We start from the raw sequence: 14384 nt of genomic DNA on the forward strand, positions 1-14384 counted from the left end.
CATAGTCACAACCACACATACGCACTAACACTTAACACACACACACGCATGCAGACCGTCACAATCACACATTCGCACTAACACTCACGCACGCACCCACGCATGCAGATAGTCGCGACCATACATACAAAATAACCCTCACACATGCACACGCTCGCACGTGCGTCTGTGTTATCATGGGATTTAGAAGTTAGTCCTCAGTTTTGCCACAAACCACAGTTGGAAGTTAAAATTATGTGCTATCTCCAAAAAGTTGCTGACAGAAGACTTTTTGGTTGATCAAATTGCTGTAATGTGGTTCCTGACGTCAATCATAGCTGGGGTTAACCGCCAAACTGCATTCGCAAACTCTTGGAACAGCTGCTAATGATGACAATGTATTTTCCGATTGGCTTCGGCTCAACTCTGGGGGTGACAGCACCACGTCAGCAGCCAATTGTGTAGGGCTCATAATCATAGAGGGCACACAACGACACGCTGAGATAACCTGCTGAAAGGAGCAGGTGATAGCGGACTGGGCAAACATTGGTCCATTCTTGTGTATCCTCATTTATCACGGGAAGGGAAGCTAGCCTGGTCGCTTGAAGCTGTAACAGAAAATTAAAGTCAAATGTTCACCCAAATATTTGCATGAACATTTATATTAAAAGAAAACACCCTACATCAACTCAAAATCACTTTTTAATGTTCTTAAATGACCTGTGCTGCAGGAACCTGGAGCTGGTGTTGTTTGGGAGCCAGTGGTCCCTGTGTGTGGTGGTGGACCTGGGAGAGGAGTTGCCCAGCCCTGCAGACCTCCAGCTGGCCCACAGCCGCCTGCGTGCCCTCTGTCTAGGAGGTAGGGAAGGAAACCACACGCACGCTCACTCACTCACTAACTCCCTCATTCTCTTGATCACTCACTCACTCACTCACTCCCTTGATCACTCACTCACTCACTCACTCACTCACTCACTCACTCACTCACTCACTCACTCACTCACTCCCTTGATCACTCACTCACTCACTCACTCACTCACTCACTGACTCACTCACTCACTCCCTTGATCACTCACTCACTCACTCACTCACTCCCTTGATCACTCACTCACTCACTCACTCACTCCCTTGATCACTCACTCACTCACTCACTCACTAACTCCCTCATTCTCTTGATCACTCACTCACTCACTCACTCACTCACTCACTCACTCACTCACTCACTCACTCACTCACTCACTGACTCACTCACTCACTCCCTTGATCACTCACTCACTCACTCACTCACTCCCTTCATCACTCACTCACTCACTCACTCACTCACTCACTCACTCACTCCCTTGATCACTCACTCACTCACTCACTCACTCACTCCCTTGATCACTCACTCACTCACTCACTGACTCACTCACTCACTCCCTTGATCACTCACTCACTCACTCACTCACTCCCTTGATCACTCACTCACTCACTCACTCACTCACTCACTCACTCACTCACTCACTCACTCACTCCCTTGATCACTCACTCACTCACTCACTCACTCACTCACTCACTCACTCACTCACTCACTCCCTTGATCACTCACTCACTCACTCACTCACTCACTCACTCACTCACTCACTCACTCACTCACTCCCTTGATCACTCACTCACTCGCTCACTCACTCACTCACTCACTCACTGACTCACTCACTCACTCCCTTGATCACTCACTCACTCACTCACTCACTCACTCACTCACTCACCTAAAAGCTTACAGACACACGCTTGCGCAATCGCAGACACACACGCTCCCTCATGTAAGTGCGCACACTCTCACTCAAATACAGTCAAGGACATGAGACCCAAGACGTTTGAATGCGTATGCAGTTACCCTTGTGTAAATCCCTTTAAATACTTAAGTGACAAGAGTGGATGAAACCACTGTTAGTCGATCCAATCAAGCGGGCCGGTGGGTTTCAAATGAAGGCATGGGGACAGGCCGATGGATCGGACCACTGGTCCCATCAGATGCCTATCTGGGCTGGTGACACCCATTTGGCTTTCATCTCCCCAGAGCTGGTGGTGAGGGTGCTGCGGGGAACTGGTGGTGCATGGTGGGGGTTGTTGATGGTGGTGCTGGGGGAAGCAGGTTGTCGTGGTGCGCACACACCATGCATCAATGTTGCAAACAGTTTTCCTACACACCGCACTCGACCTGACGCATTATTTCAACGAAGGAACACTAGGGCATGATTGATCAACGATCCAACGAATCTGCACCATAGAAAAAAAGGACAATAAAAAGATTATCTTTATATATTATACTTCAACTATTTATGTATAAAATTGGAGTGTAACACACTTTTCAGAAGTAGAGCAAGTACAAGATTTAAATGTTTATCAGAATCAAAATGTAAGCTAGTTTAGCAGCTCGGTCCCGCTCGTTAATTCACCAATCTGCTACATCTACGTGGACATTCGCTCCTTTAACCTGTTCAACTTTTCCGCATCAGGGCTTTGCAACCATGTCGCTCGCTTGTGTTGGTGCTGCTAGGAAGACCAGGCCAGAGAGCGGGGGTATTCTAGCCTGAATCTGGGTCCCATTAGCAGGCTACTGGGGACAGTAGAGCCTCTAACCAGCACCAGATGACTGACCTCCCGGCACCTCTAACACCACCAGGGGTTATCCCCAAGCTAAATTAAGCATTACATTCAGAAAATGGACTATTCTCTATTCGATTTTAGGATGTGTACGACGTTTAGCAATTCAGTGCAAACTGAATATTCACCTTAAGGATTAATAAAGTAGTCAAGTAGTATTTTAAATTGTATTATATTAAAAGAAAATACATCAAGCTATAGGAGACTTTATTTTTTTTGTAAAGCGTACTTTCAAGGAATATAAACAACAATAGACCGTGTTTATTTATCGATTATTTAATTTGACCCAGTTTGTTCCTACACAGTCAGAGAAGGTCAGGTCGCCTTTGACCTTTTGACCTGTATTTTAAGTAGTTAGGACATCCCTCTGCTACCTCCCCGGCTTCCATGGAGGATAGAGTCACCTCATTATTTATTTACTCTCTTGAGACACTCAAACCCTGGGGGTGTTAGCTGGGTGGAGTTAGCCTGGTCTTCATGTCTATCCTGTCTGTTCGTGATGAATGGTAGTTTAGTTTAGTTTAGTTTATTTGTTTATAGTTTTGTGGACAGTCCCCTTTGAGAAGGAGCAGCTTTAGCCTATTCGGCTAATTTCCAGCTGTAGTCCCCAGCCAGTTGTCATATACATAATCATAGTCAATACATAACAGTAAAAAAAAAAATACATTACATTTATAATTACAGCAGGCCTGAGCAAAAAGGGGAAAAAGACAAACAAACATATTGCACACAGTTGGAGCAAGAACAAACAGGCAAGCACAGATGATGGCAAAGATATCAAGGCAGTTCATGCAACAACAACACAAACACACAGGAGACAAGGGAAAATAGGCCACAAAGATCACATTGAAAGCACATAGGGCATAACATGCAGGCAGGTAGCAGAGATGGAGCGGCAGCAACAATGACTAAGACTATGTTACTATGTAGAATTCTTTCTTAGGGTTCTGTTACAAAAGTTGTGATGGTTCCATCTCTAATTTAGATGTTGATGTTGGTCCTTCTGTCATGTGATTAAATAACTATTTATTATAGACCATTAATATCTCAACACAATCAATTATTTTGTGTTCAACCCCCTCTTGCTGTGGAGGTGCATTCAGTTAGTTGGCTGTCCATGGACACCCATTCTATTCCAAACTAGCGTTCAGGTGCTCCTATAATTGTATCTAGGTCTGTACCAATCTCTACCACACAACTAAGCATACGAACTGCACTGGCTAGGTAGTTTAAACAAATAGTCCCCACAAATGTACATATGTATATTTGATTCAGAATCCTCACTGCTCAGTTCCTGGTAGTGTGGATTTGCATAGAACGAGACTGTCAACTGAACGCAAAATTAACTTTTACCGCCCTGAGTCAGTCCATTGAAACCGGTGAGCGAAACAATAACAAATCCACAGTTTGATCCAAATTCACCACCATGGTGATGACCAGGTCATTTAACACTCAAGAATTCAAACTGCTCACCTCTCGGTCTCTATAACCATGTTCAGTGGTGTGTTAACACATAATGCTTAGGCTGCGTTCCAGTCCCTTAAAAAAGTCCCCTTCTTACCCTCTCTTATTGAAATAATGCTCTGCAGTCGGATTTCCGAATTATCCCCCAATTGCCTAAAGGCAGCCACTATCACTAATTCTAGCTGCATAATGCATTCTCTAAGTCCCGGGTCTCACAGTGGCCTGTGTCAACAAAATATAAACTTTGTTTGTTTTTGGGCACTATTGGCGATTGTGTTTTAGGTTTGTCTAGCATGTGTTGGACAAACCAAGATACAGCTATGGGAGACAGCATGTACCTTGCTAAGGGGTCGGGGGGAGAAAAAGTTGGACAAAAATCCTGGCTGACATGGTTGACTCTCTCAACATAAACAATGTTCACATTAACCTGGGGTCTTTGTAAACCGGCCAAATCCTTTTTTAAGCAAACTATGTGTGATACAGATGTGGTCGGTTATCCTTAAAGCACCTTATGGGAAGTAAGGGGCGGGGGTTATGTTTGGGTTGGTATGCTACACAAAACTAAATGTCTTTTAATAAGTAGTTGGAAATGGTTTGTTTGGCGGTTGCGGCCACATGATGACAAGTCTGAACCAGCCAGTCAGTATAATTGTTAGAGGTTCACATTCCCCTGCTCTGTCACTAAACGCTGACCAAGACAATCAAAAGACCTTCCAACAACCACCATGAGACCATCTAAGGTCCCAAAGAGCTCCAAAAACACACACATGTGCACAAATACACTGTCTCTCTCTCACACGCAACATCTTCTTTCTTGTTTCTTTACTGGAAGTGGGACATCTGTACTCGTTTGTAGCTCTCCCTCATGCTTTGTCACACACACACACACACACACACACACACACACACACACACACACACACACACACACACACACACACACACACACACACACACACACACACACACACACACACACACACACACACACACACCCTAAAATAGTGTGGATTCACCAAACCCAAAAATAGTTAGTCATGGTGACTTATCGAAATAAATATTTGTTTTGATTTCTGTCGCGCTCTCTCTCTCTCATAACTCTCTATCTCTCATTTCTCTCTCTCTGTCTCTGTCTCTCTGTCTCTCGCTCATCTCTCTGTCTCTCTCCCCGTCTCATTATTTCTGATGTGGGCTGTTATTCAGGGTCAGTGATTGTGCGGGCTCAGTGTTTTCTCATGCTGCTTTGTGTCTTATCAGCACTTTGAGCTTCAGTTATTCACAGCTGCTCCCAAACCAGACATTTAGAAAAACACAGATTGATCTGTCTTCCCATCTGTCTGGTGACGAATGGTCCATTTGCTTTCTGTTCTGTTCATGTTGTTTTTGTTCTAGAGAAGACACGTTTCAGTTTTCCACCTTTTGATAATGTCGTGTTGACGGATAGAATAATGGTGCTTCCATGGTGTTTTTCGTCATTATTTGACAAACCTTAGGCTTCAAACCTTCTTTTAGGGATGTTGAATAGGAAAGGAAATTCTGTTACACTTCATTAACTATGTTGTCTTGATCTGTGACTCATCTGCAGGACTATTATGTAGACCATTCTCTGTTTTTGTTGTTGCTGCTCACAGATATCTCCAATTCGGTAACGGTCCCTGATGATAAGTGGTTATCCACCCTCGAGAGCACCCATTGGCTGGACTACACCAGGTAAAGGATTCAGATTGGCCAGTTCAACCCAGCACACAAAACAGATCACCATTTTCTTCATCAAGGGGACGTGTGTTTTTTCAACATTAAAGGGAAACATTTACCATTAATTGTGGGATTACATGTAATCATGGTCTCTCTACCTCTCTCTCTCTACCTCTACCTCTCCCTCTCTCTCTCTCTCTCTCTCTCTCCCTCTCTACCTCTCCCTCTCTACCTCTCTCTCTCCCTCCCTCTCTCTCTCCCTCTCTACCTCTCCCTCTCTCTCTCTCTCTCTCTCTCTCTCTCTCCCTCCCTCTCTCCCTTCAGGTGCTGTCTGAGGAAGGCGGGCGAAGTGGCCTGTCTCCTGAGGGGTGGTCACATGACCGTCGCTCTGCAAGGTGAGTCAGGTGACCTCCAACCCCGGCTCGGATGAATTTATCCATTCATTATTCACCAGGCCGCGCTCATTATAGACTGATCCAGGCCCTGGACGCAGCACGAGTACACAGCGGGCCTCAGGGTCAGTGGGCAACAAGGACAGCCCTGAGCTGATCACCCACCACTCCTTGATGTTCTGATAGGATGGTGGTTTTTTCTTGGGGAAAATATCTGCTCCGAGAGTGGTTTCCCATGATCTGAAGGATGTTCACATCAGAACTATGGGACAATTTTACTGGGGCAAACACCTTCCTTCAAAATGTTATTCCTAAATTGCTTTGGTTGATTCATTAGTTCAATCATTAGGTACTCAAATTAATTTCAGGCATCAAAAGTGATACACTGCTATAATGACATGATAGATAAGGCAGGTTTGAGTATATCTACAAAGTTTAGGAAATTCTGGGTTATGATTGAGTGGAAAGCAATGCATCATGGGAATAGTGCACTCCTGGCAAAGTTTATTAAGTTGCACACAAGTTGGGCTTGGCTAGTTAGCTGCTGTTTATTGTGTTTTAGTTATCGCTTAGCGTTGTTTGGCTCTTAATGTTGCCATGTTAAGTAGCCAGATGTTTTCAGAACCACAGTCAAACAAGACGGTTCCCCACATCTGGAGATTGGAAACATGGGAGGAAAGGACGTTGTAAGGCAAAAAAAAATAAAAAACCTTTTCACGCAGTAATGACGCCAGAGATATGACACCTTTGGCTGTGTTCGCTTGAATTGTCTTTCTCACACTCTCACTCTCGCTTAAAGTATGCTCTTAAACCTGACACTCAATCACACACACACGCACACACAGTAAGCACCTTGTCAATGAGATCAGTGGGCTCAGGGGAAAGTTCAGAGGAGTGCTGGTTACACCCCCAGGCATGCTGAGGCGCAGGGGACCTGTCACACAGCCCCCCTGGAGGGAGAGAGAGGGAGAGAGAGGGTGAGAGGGTGAGGGGGAGAGCGATCTTACTCCCTTTTTTATACAATTTGCTAATTTACTTTATACCTCTTTATAGTATATAACTGTATATACATTCTGTATCAATAATTTCTATGAGGATCGGTAAAGTACGGATCTAGTACAATTCTCATTCTGGTGCCCAGTTCCAGGATATAGTTCTAACTCCCACCCCGACTTCTACTGTAATGCTTCTGTCCTGGTACTTTTATCTTTCACTTTTCTGAATTTATTTTTGGAAGCACTTAGTTATTTGATATCTACTCCGGCAATGTCAATGTTCCTTTCGAGGTTCCTTTCAGTTTCATTCCACAACAATGAAACTCTCTGATTGAAATCGTATTGAAGTGAGGGATGGAGTATGCGGCACCTTCTTGTTCTTACCACGTGTCTCTCCGGCCGGTTACCGCGGCGACAGAGTCGGAGGACCGTGACATGGGCTGCCTGGTGTCCAGCCTGGTGCAGGTGATGTGTGACCCCCACTGCCGCACCCAGGAGGGCTTCCAGGGACTGGTGCAGAAGGAGTGGGTGATGTCCGGACACCGCTTCTACAGCCGCCTCAACTATCACCGGGACAACGACAAGGAGGAGGTCAGAGGGATGGGTGTGATGTTGTGTGTGTGTGTGTGTGTGTGTGTGTGTGCTGTACACATGTATGTGTGCGTGGCCAAGATTTTACTTGTGCAGTGTATTGGTATGGTGTATTTATTTTTTAATTGGAAACAAATAAAACCCACATTTCTCTCTCTCACTGTCTGTATCTCACTCTCTGTCTATCTCTATCTCTCTCTCTCTCTGTCTGTCTCTCTCTCTCTCTGTCTTTCTCTCTCTGTGTCTGTTTCTGTCTCTGTCTCTCTCTGTCTCTGTCTCTCTCACTCTCTGTCTGTCTCTCTCTCTCTCTCTCTGTCTCTGTCTCTCTCACTATCTGACTCTGTCTCTGTCTCTCACTCTCTGTCTGTCTGTCTGTCTCTCTCTCTCTCTGTCTCTGTCTCCCAGGCCCCAGTGTTCCTCCTCTTCCTGGACTGTGTGTGGCAGCTCTGGTCTCAGTTCCCGTCCCGCTTCCAGCTGACGGACCACTTCCTGCTGGCGCTCTACGACAGCACGCACCTGCCCCTGTTCTCCAGCTTCCTGGCCAACTGCCAGCGCGAACGCTGCAAGCGCACACAGGTACGTTGTCTAGGCCAGGCTATCTCGAGGTCAGAGCAAAGCATTCATGGTATAACCGTATTTGTATTGCTTACCTCAAAGCATTGCCGACACTTTCCAACAGACACTAAATGCTTTTAATCTACGCGCGGTCTGACTTAATTGGGGGTCGGGGTGGGTTGTATGGTTACCTAAAGAAAAGCCTTTTTGCGGCGTCACCAGACAACAAAGTGTTCATCACCGAGAAGCTTGTTTCTAACCTCTTCGGGGCTTCAGCCCGTAGAGCCCACCCATGCCCCCATCTCCCCCCTCACTTGTCTGTCTCCGGCTTGCCCCCCTCTGCAGCACCTGTCCCAGACCTACACCCCCGTCAACGGCTGGCGGGACGTGCTCCCGAGGGGGGGGTTGTCACTGTCGTCGCCGACGGACTCCGTGGACCCCCCCCTACCCTCCGTCTGGGACTGGGCGCTGCAGTACGGCGGCCGGCGGCTGTCCCGCTTCACCCAGCCCGTACCCCCAACGCCCCCCACGCCCCCGTCCCCCGTGGTTCTGAACGGGAACCTCAACACCAACCCGGACATCCGTAGGGTAGGCCTCCCCTGGTGTGTGTGTGTGTGTGTGTGTGTGTGCGTGTGTGTGTGTGTGTGTGCGTGTGTGTGTGTGTGTGTGTGTGGTAGGAGGGGGAGCTCTATGTAGGTACATCTTAGGAGGGGAGAGGGTGTGTGTGTGTGTGTCGGGGGTAAAGCGATGTGGGGCGGGGGCTTTGTGGCTCTTGTGCCGTAACCTTCTAGCCAGCGCTATTGGCTCTGCTAAGAACTTGCTTAGGACAAATTGGCAATAAAGTTGATATGAATTGAACACTTACCGGGCATACATCCTGAGACTGACTTTTATGGCTCACTTAATCCAACAGAGCAGAGAACCTGAGTGTAAATGTGTTCAAATTACAGCAGGTAGAGTCGTTGTTCACAATGCCCAAAAATATATATGTTAGCGATGCCGCTCTGCTCTCTTGTGGTGGTTGTTAATATTACATGAAGTCAGTGCTACTAGCCGCTCTCGGTACGACTCGTCAAGCATGAATCCCTGTTTGCTGTGTCATTTCCTTGAGAGATATCTCATTTGGGAGTTGTTGGTTTAACGTGAATTTCTCTGCCCCTCCTCTCTCCACCCTGCCTCCTTTTCTCTCCTCCTCCCTCGCCTGTCCTCTTCTGCTCCATCTCCTCTTCTTTCCTCGACTCTGTTCCTCCTCCTCCTCCTCCTCCTCCTCAAGCTGAGCGACACCGTCCAGGGCTCGGTGTTCCTTCTCTCGAGGGGCTCGTTCTCCTCTCCGACGAACCTCCTGCCCTGGCGGGGAGGAGGAGGAGGAGGTGGGGGAGGTGGGGGCGTGGCGGCTGCTGTTTACAAGAGGAGCCACCGGAGGGCGCCGTCCTCTGAGAGCCTGTCCGGCCTGGAGAGGCTGCTGAAGGCCACGGCTCTGACCGACGCTCCCCAGGGCCTCACCTCCACCTCCACCTCCGCCACGGGCCCCCAGGGGTCACCCCTGGACCACTACGAGCCCTTGCTGCCCCTCCTTCTGGGGCCCTGCATGCGGGTGTGGAAGGAGTGCTATCTGCGGGGGGTGCTGCATGCTCAGGTAGGACCTGAGAAGGGAGGGGGCCCTGTGCTGAACGCTGAATGCTGAAAGCCCTATGCTGAAAGCCCTATGCTGAAAGCCCTATGCTGTAAAGCCCTATGCTGAATGCTGTAAAGCCCTATGCTGAAAGCCCAATGCTGAATGCTGTAAAGCCCTATGCTGAAAAGCCCTATGCTGTAAAGCCCTATGCTGTAAAGCCCTATGCTGAAAAGCCCTATGCTGTAAAGCCCTATGCTGAAAGCCCAATGCTGAATGCTGTAAAGCCCTATGCTGAATGCTGTAAAGCCCTATGCTGTAAAGCCCTATGCTGAATGCTGTAAAGCCCTATGCTGAAAGCCCTATGCTGAATGCTGTAAAGCCCTATGCTGAAAGCCCAATGCTGAATGCTGTAAAGCCCTATGCTGAATGCTGTAAAGCCCTATGCTGAAAGCCCAATGCTGAATGCTGTAAAGCCCTATGCTGAATGCTGTAAAGCCCTATGCTGAAAGCCCAATGCTGAATGCATGCTGCGCGCTGAAGGACAGCAGTAACCTGCTGCTGTCCCGATCCACCAGATATTAAACATTTGCATGTCTCCAATTCTACAGCCAGTTATCCATGTGACTGATTTACCTGACAAATAGCCCAACCCACACGCATCCAACCTGAAACCACACCAAGGCTATTTGCCATTCAAGTCAATTCAACCTGCCAAACCACAAACGAAAGGGCACTTTATTTTATCTCCCAACACCTCATCACTTCACCTTACACACTCCTTTTGTCCTCTCCCTTGTCACCTAGTTATACTTGGGACATGTCCCAGCAGGTCTGTAGATGATGCTTATCAACAAGTCGTTGATGGACATCGTTGTGACTGCAACACGCACGCTTTGTATCCCTTTTGTGGCAGGTGTATTCAACTCCCAGTTGAAAGGCTTTAGGTGGATATCTGCCTGTAGCCACCTTTGTGCAAGGCCCCCTAACCAGCTCCTGTACCTTATTAAGGTGTCTCTCAAGTCACAAATTTCACTTTGCAGCCAAATCCTTCATGTTTTGTGCATGCACGTCTGAAGTTTGTTAACCCTTTTCACCTCCTGAATATTGTTGTCATCCCCATCACCACGGTGATGGTGACCTGTGCGTCTCCTCTCTCCCTCCAGGCGTTCTCCCACCCCGTCTCCTCCAACCACGCCCACCCGGTGGTGCGTCTGGCCCTGGAGGTGCAGCAGCTCCACGAGCAGCTGGCCCTGGCCTCGTCCTCCACCACCGCCAGCACCGCCTCCACCATCAACAAAGCCCCCCCGCCTCGCCACCGCCGGCCCGACGCCAACCTCAACCAGAACACCAACAACGGCACCTTCCTGTTCCCCGCCCCCCGGGCCCAGGCCCGCTCGGTGCCTCCTGCTCCCACCTCCTCCAACAGCTCCTCCAACCCCAAGACCTCCAGGGTTAACTCCTCCGCCTCCTCCGCCTCCTCCTCCTCCTCCTCCTCCTCCTCGTCTGCCGCCCATAAGGACCACCCCAGCGCCGGCGGCAGCACCAAACACACCTTCCTCTTCGGACCCCCGGCCTCATCGGCGCAGGAGGCCCGCGCCGAGCCGCGCTACTACCCCAACGCCAAGCTGCCGCACGGCAACAGGCCTACCATTGGCTCCTGAGAGCTCCGCCCACCCCACTGTCGGTGCCCAGCTGCCCCCGCCCTCCCCCCTGCTCTCTATTATATTGAAGAGCTGTTTCACCCGATGACTGGGGATTATTTACAAAGGGCCCGCCCCTGAGCTCTGAGATGGACCAATCACAATGGAGTGAGGAGGAGGTTACTCAGAGACCTGGTTGTCAGGGGCGACAGTAGGAGGGGACCTGATTGAAGGGTTTTTACAGGAGCGATGACTCGTACACCCTGACTCGTATCTGAGGTGTTCAAGAGTTGGACGTCGTTTGACAACTACTTTGTTTATGACTTTTCACATAATTCAAGTTATCAGTATTTAATTCATGCTTATTGTATCCGTATTGTATAAAAGCTAATACCAAGAAGAATTATGGACAGAAAATCAGTAATTATACAAGAGCTGAGTGAGTCCTCAGTCACCTGAACCTTTTTGAAGTTGGCTGTATCCTCTAGTCACCCAGACCTTTACAATATCATAACAAAGGGAAGAAGCTAAGACTGTCGATGGAAACTCCACGGCAGGTCATTATGGATTAACAGATGACCCCCTGACCCCTAGCACTGACCCCTGACACTTTATGAGGCTTCTGTACAGCACCTCCTGACCGGAACAGATATGATGCGTTGCAACCTTCTCGTTTACAGAGTGCAGAGTGCAGGACAGAGTGTACCGAAAGCACACCGGACATAAAGCAGGCCGAACACGCAGGTGCTCAGTGTGCTCTCCAGGAAAACAGTCCAGTGAGCTGAAATCTAGAATTTAGGGCATGAGAGCTATTCTGGTCCTGTTCTCACATCTCTCCACGCGCGCGCCCGCCGGCAGCACGCACAAGGGATTTATATTCAGCCCTGTGTTACAAAGAAATCCTCTGCCTCTGTGGCACGATGGGCACTTATGGCTGAATTCTGCAGGACTGTTCAGTATTAGAAGATATATATATATATATATATGACGGTTGAAACAATGTGCATTTCAAATTATGCTGTGTGTGTTTGTGTGAGAATCCAGCTTTCATCTATTCACTTTTGCTATTAAGTATTTTTACTGGTTAACTTGACATGTTAACTGCTGTGTGGCTGTTGAGATTACTAATAGCTGTATGTTCTGCTTCCTGTTGGGGAAAATGGCAACTTCCTGTGGAATACCACAGTTCTTGATGGCATCTCTATGTATTCTAGTGCTAATTCCTATAATGCATTTATGTACCAGGTTTGAGGGGCTCAAGTTAAGGTATCAGGCAGAACTGGTCAGCTTAGCTATAAAGTAAGAGTTGGTGAAGTTTAGGTATGACGCTATAGTCACGTTTAAGTATTAGGTTAGAGACGGTTTACTTTAGGTAACCTTTTGGTTTGCTCAGTCCAGTCAGAAGGGTCTTCTGGAGAAAGCAATGCATCATGGGAATAATCCCCCCAGACAAGTCCATCGCACCTTACAAGGTACTCTCCGAGGAAGACCGATGTCTGACCGCCTGTCCGTCATTAGCAGGGCAAGCGTTGGCGTGGCATTAGTATTCAGCAGAGAAACGAGGCCAAAGAGGGCCTGCAAGGACCTGACTGCATTACAAAAATCAGGGAGGCACAGTCCTTCCATCCATGGCTGAAACCACAACAGCTTGTTCCGGTTGGACTGAGGGCGTCGCGCACAGCCACCCTCAGCCAGGCCCGTGAAGACACCAATCTGAGATGTAGATATCAAATTAGAAACAAGCTTTGTTCTCAAGGAGGTTATTATGTGGATGATGGAGGATGTGTCATTTCGGTATCTCAACCCTTGATCTGAATTATTAAGCTGCTGTAAATATTCATCATTGAAATATCAAGGTACGTTGAGATATCCGTTACCGGATCGGGATCTACGGTATTGTGATGCCAATGCGTTTGCTTTTCTTCCATTGAGAATCATTCATCATTATTCAGCATTGACCTTTAACATGGTGGTTCTCTGTATACAAGGGCTTTGTGACCACATTATCACCTTGGGTCTGAACTGTTGGATACTTCAAAGTTTTGATACAAATGTTGTCATTTGCCATATGTTCATACATTTCTAGCAACTTGCGATGACCCTGCTCAATAAATGGCATCAATTCATAATCGCTCCCGCCTTGTTTTCAATGTCCAGCACAATTCATCTCAGCTCTTGGGAGTCAAACACAGCTCAAACTTTATTTTCTAAACAAAATAAATATGAACAATATCATCTGAAACCCTTTAAAGCAGAATAGCAAAGACTCTTTGACAATAAGCATTAAAATCCACATGTCAGTAAAATCAAAAAAAAGTGCTAATGTTTAAACTTTCAGAGAAAACAAGACATTGACTCGCAGAGAAACTGTTTGACAGCTTTAAATGTAAAAAAAATCTCAACTTGGGTTGATGATCTAAGACCACGCATGTTAAACTCCTATGCACGTGTTAAAGGGCCCCTCTTTTACTACCAGGCGGAACGTTGGTTAGCCATTACAATAATACCTACCCTCTGTTAACCACCAAGTGTCCGCCTAGCTGAGTGATGGTAGATCTACACGCCAGGCTGCCCAGTGGACCGTACCCACTGGTTGGCTGGCCTATCCGTCATACGCCCGGGCTACATTGAAGTGGCTCCCCAGCATCACGCCTGTGGATAAAGAAGGGGCCCTTCAGTGTACCGAGGAGCTCCGCGGCCACTCTCTGTAATGACACAGATCTCCGTTTGGCGGAGGACACCAGAACGACAGCCACGGACAACACATGTGCAGATGATCCGAACGATTCCCTGCCCAGCGGTTCACAATCAT

At 47.7% G+C, this 14384-nt stretch overlaps 1 protein-coding gene across 1 annotated transcript in view; it reads left to right on the top strand.

Moving 5' to 3' along the window:
- mtmr11 (myotubularin related protein 11) overlaps positions 1-13683 on the top strand; it is a 33080-nt gene extending 19397 nt beyond the window's left edge. The window contains exons 10-17 of the mRNA XM_079744912.1: positions 711-838; positions 5721-5799; positions 6109-6179; positions 7590-7762; positions 8168-8338; positions 8663-8905; positions 9591-9953; positions 11096-13683. Coding sequence (XP_079601038.1) covers positions 711-838; positions 5721-5799; positions 6109-6179; positions 7590-7762; positions 8168-8338; positions 8663-8905; positions 9591-9953; positions 11096-11593 — 1726 coding nt within the window. The 3' untranslated portion in view covers positions 11594-13683. The remainder of the gene's footprint in view (positions 1-710; positions 839-5720; positions 5800-6108; positions 6180-7589; positions 7763-8167; positions 8339-8662; positions 8906-9590; positions 9954-11095) is intronic.
- The last annotated feature ends 701 nt before the right edge of the window (positions 13684-14384 follow it).

Source organism: Pollachius pollachius (assembly GCF_949987615.1).
Source record: "Pollachius pollachius genome assembly, chromosome: 1".
Taxonomy (NCBI): domain Eukaryota; kingdom Metazoa; phylum Chordata; class Actinopteri; order Gadiformes; family Gadidae; genus Pollachius; species Pollachius pollachius.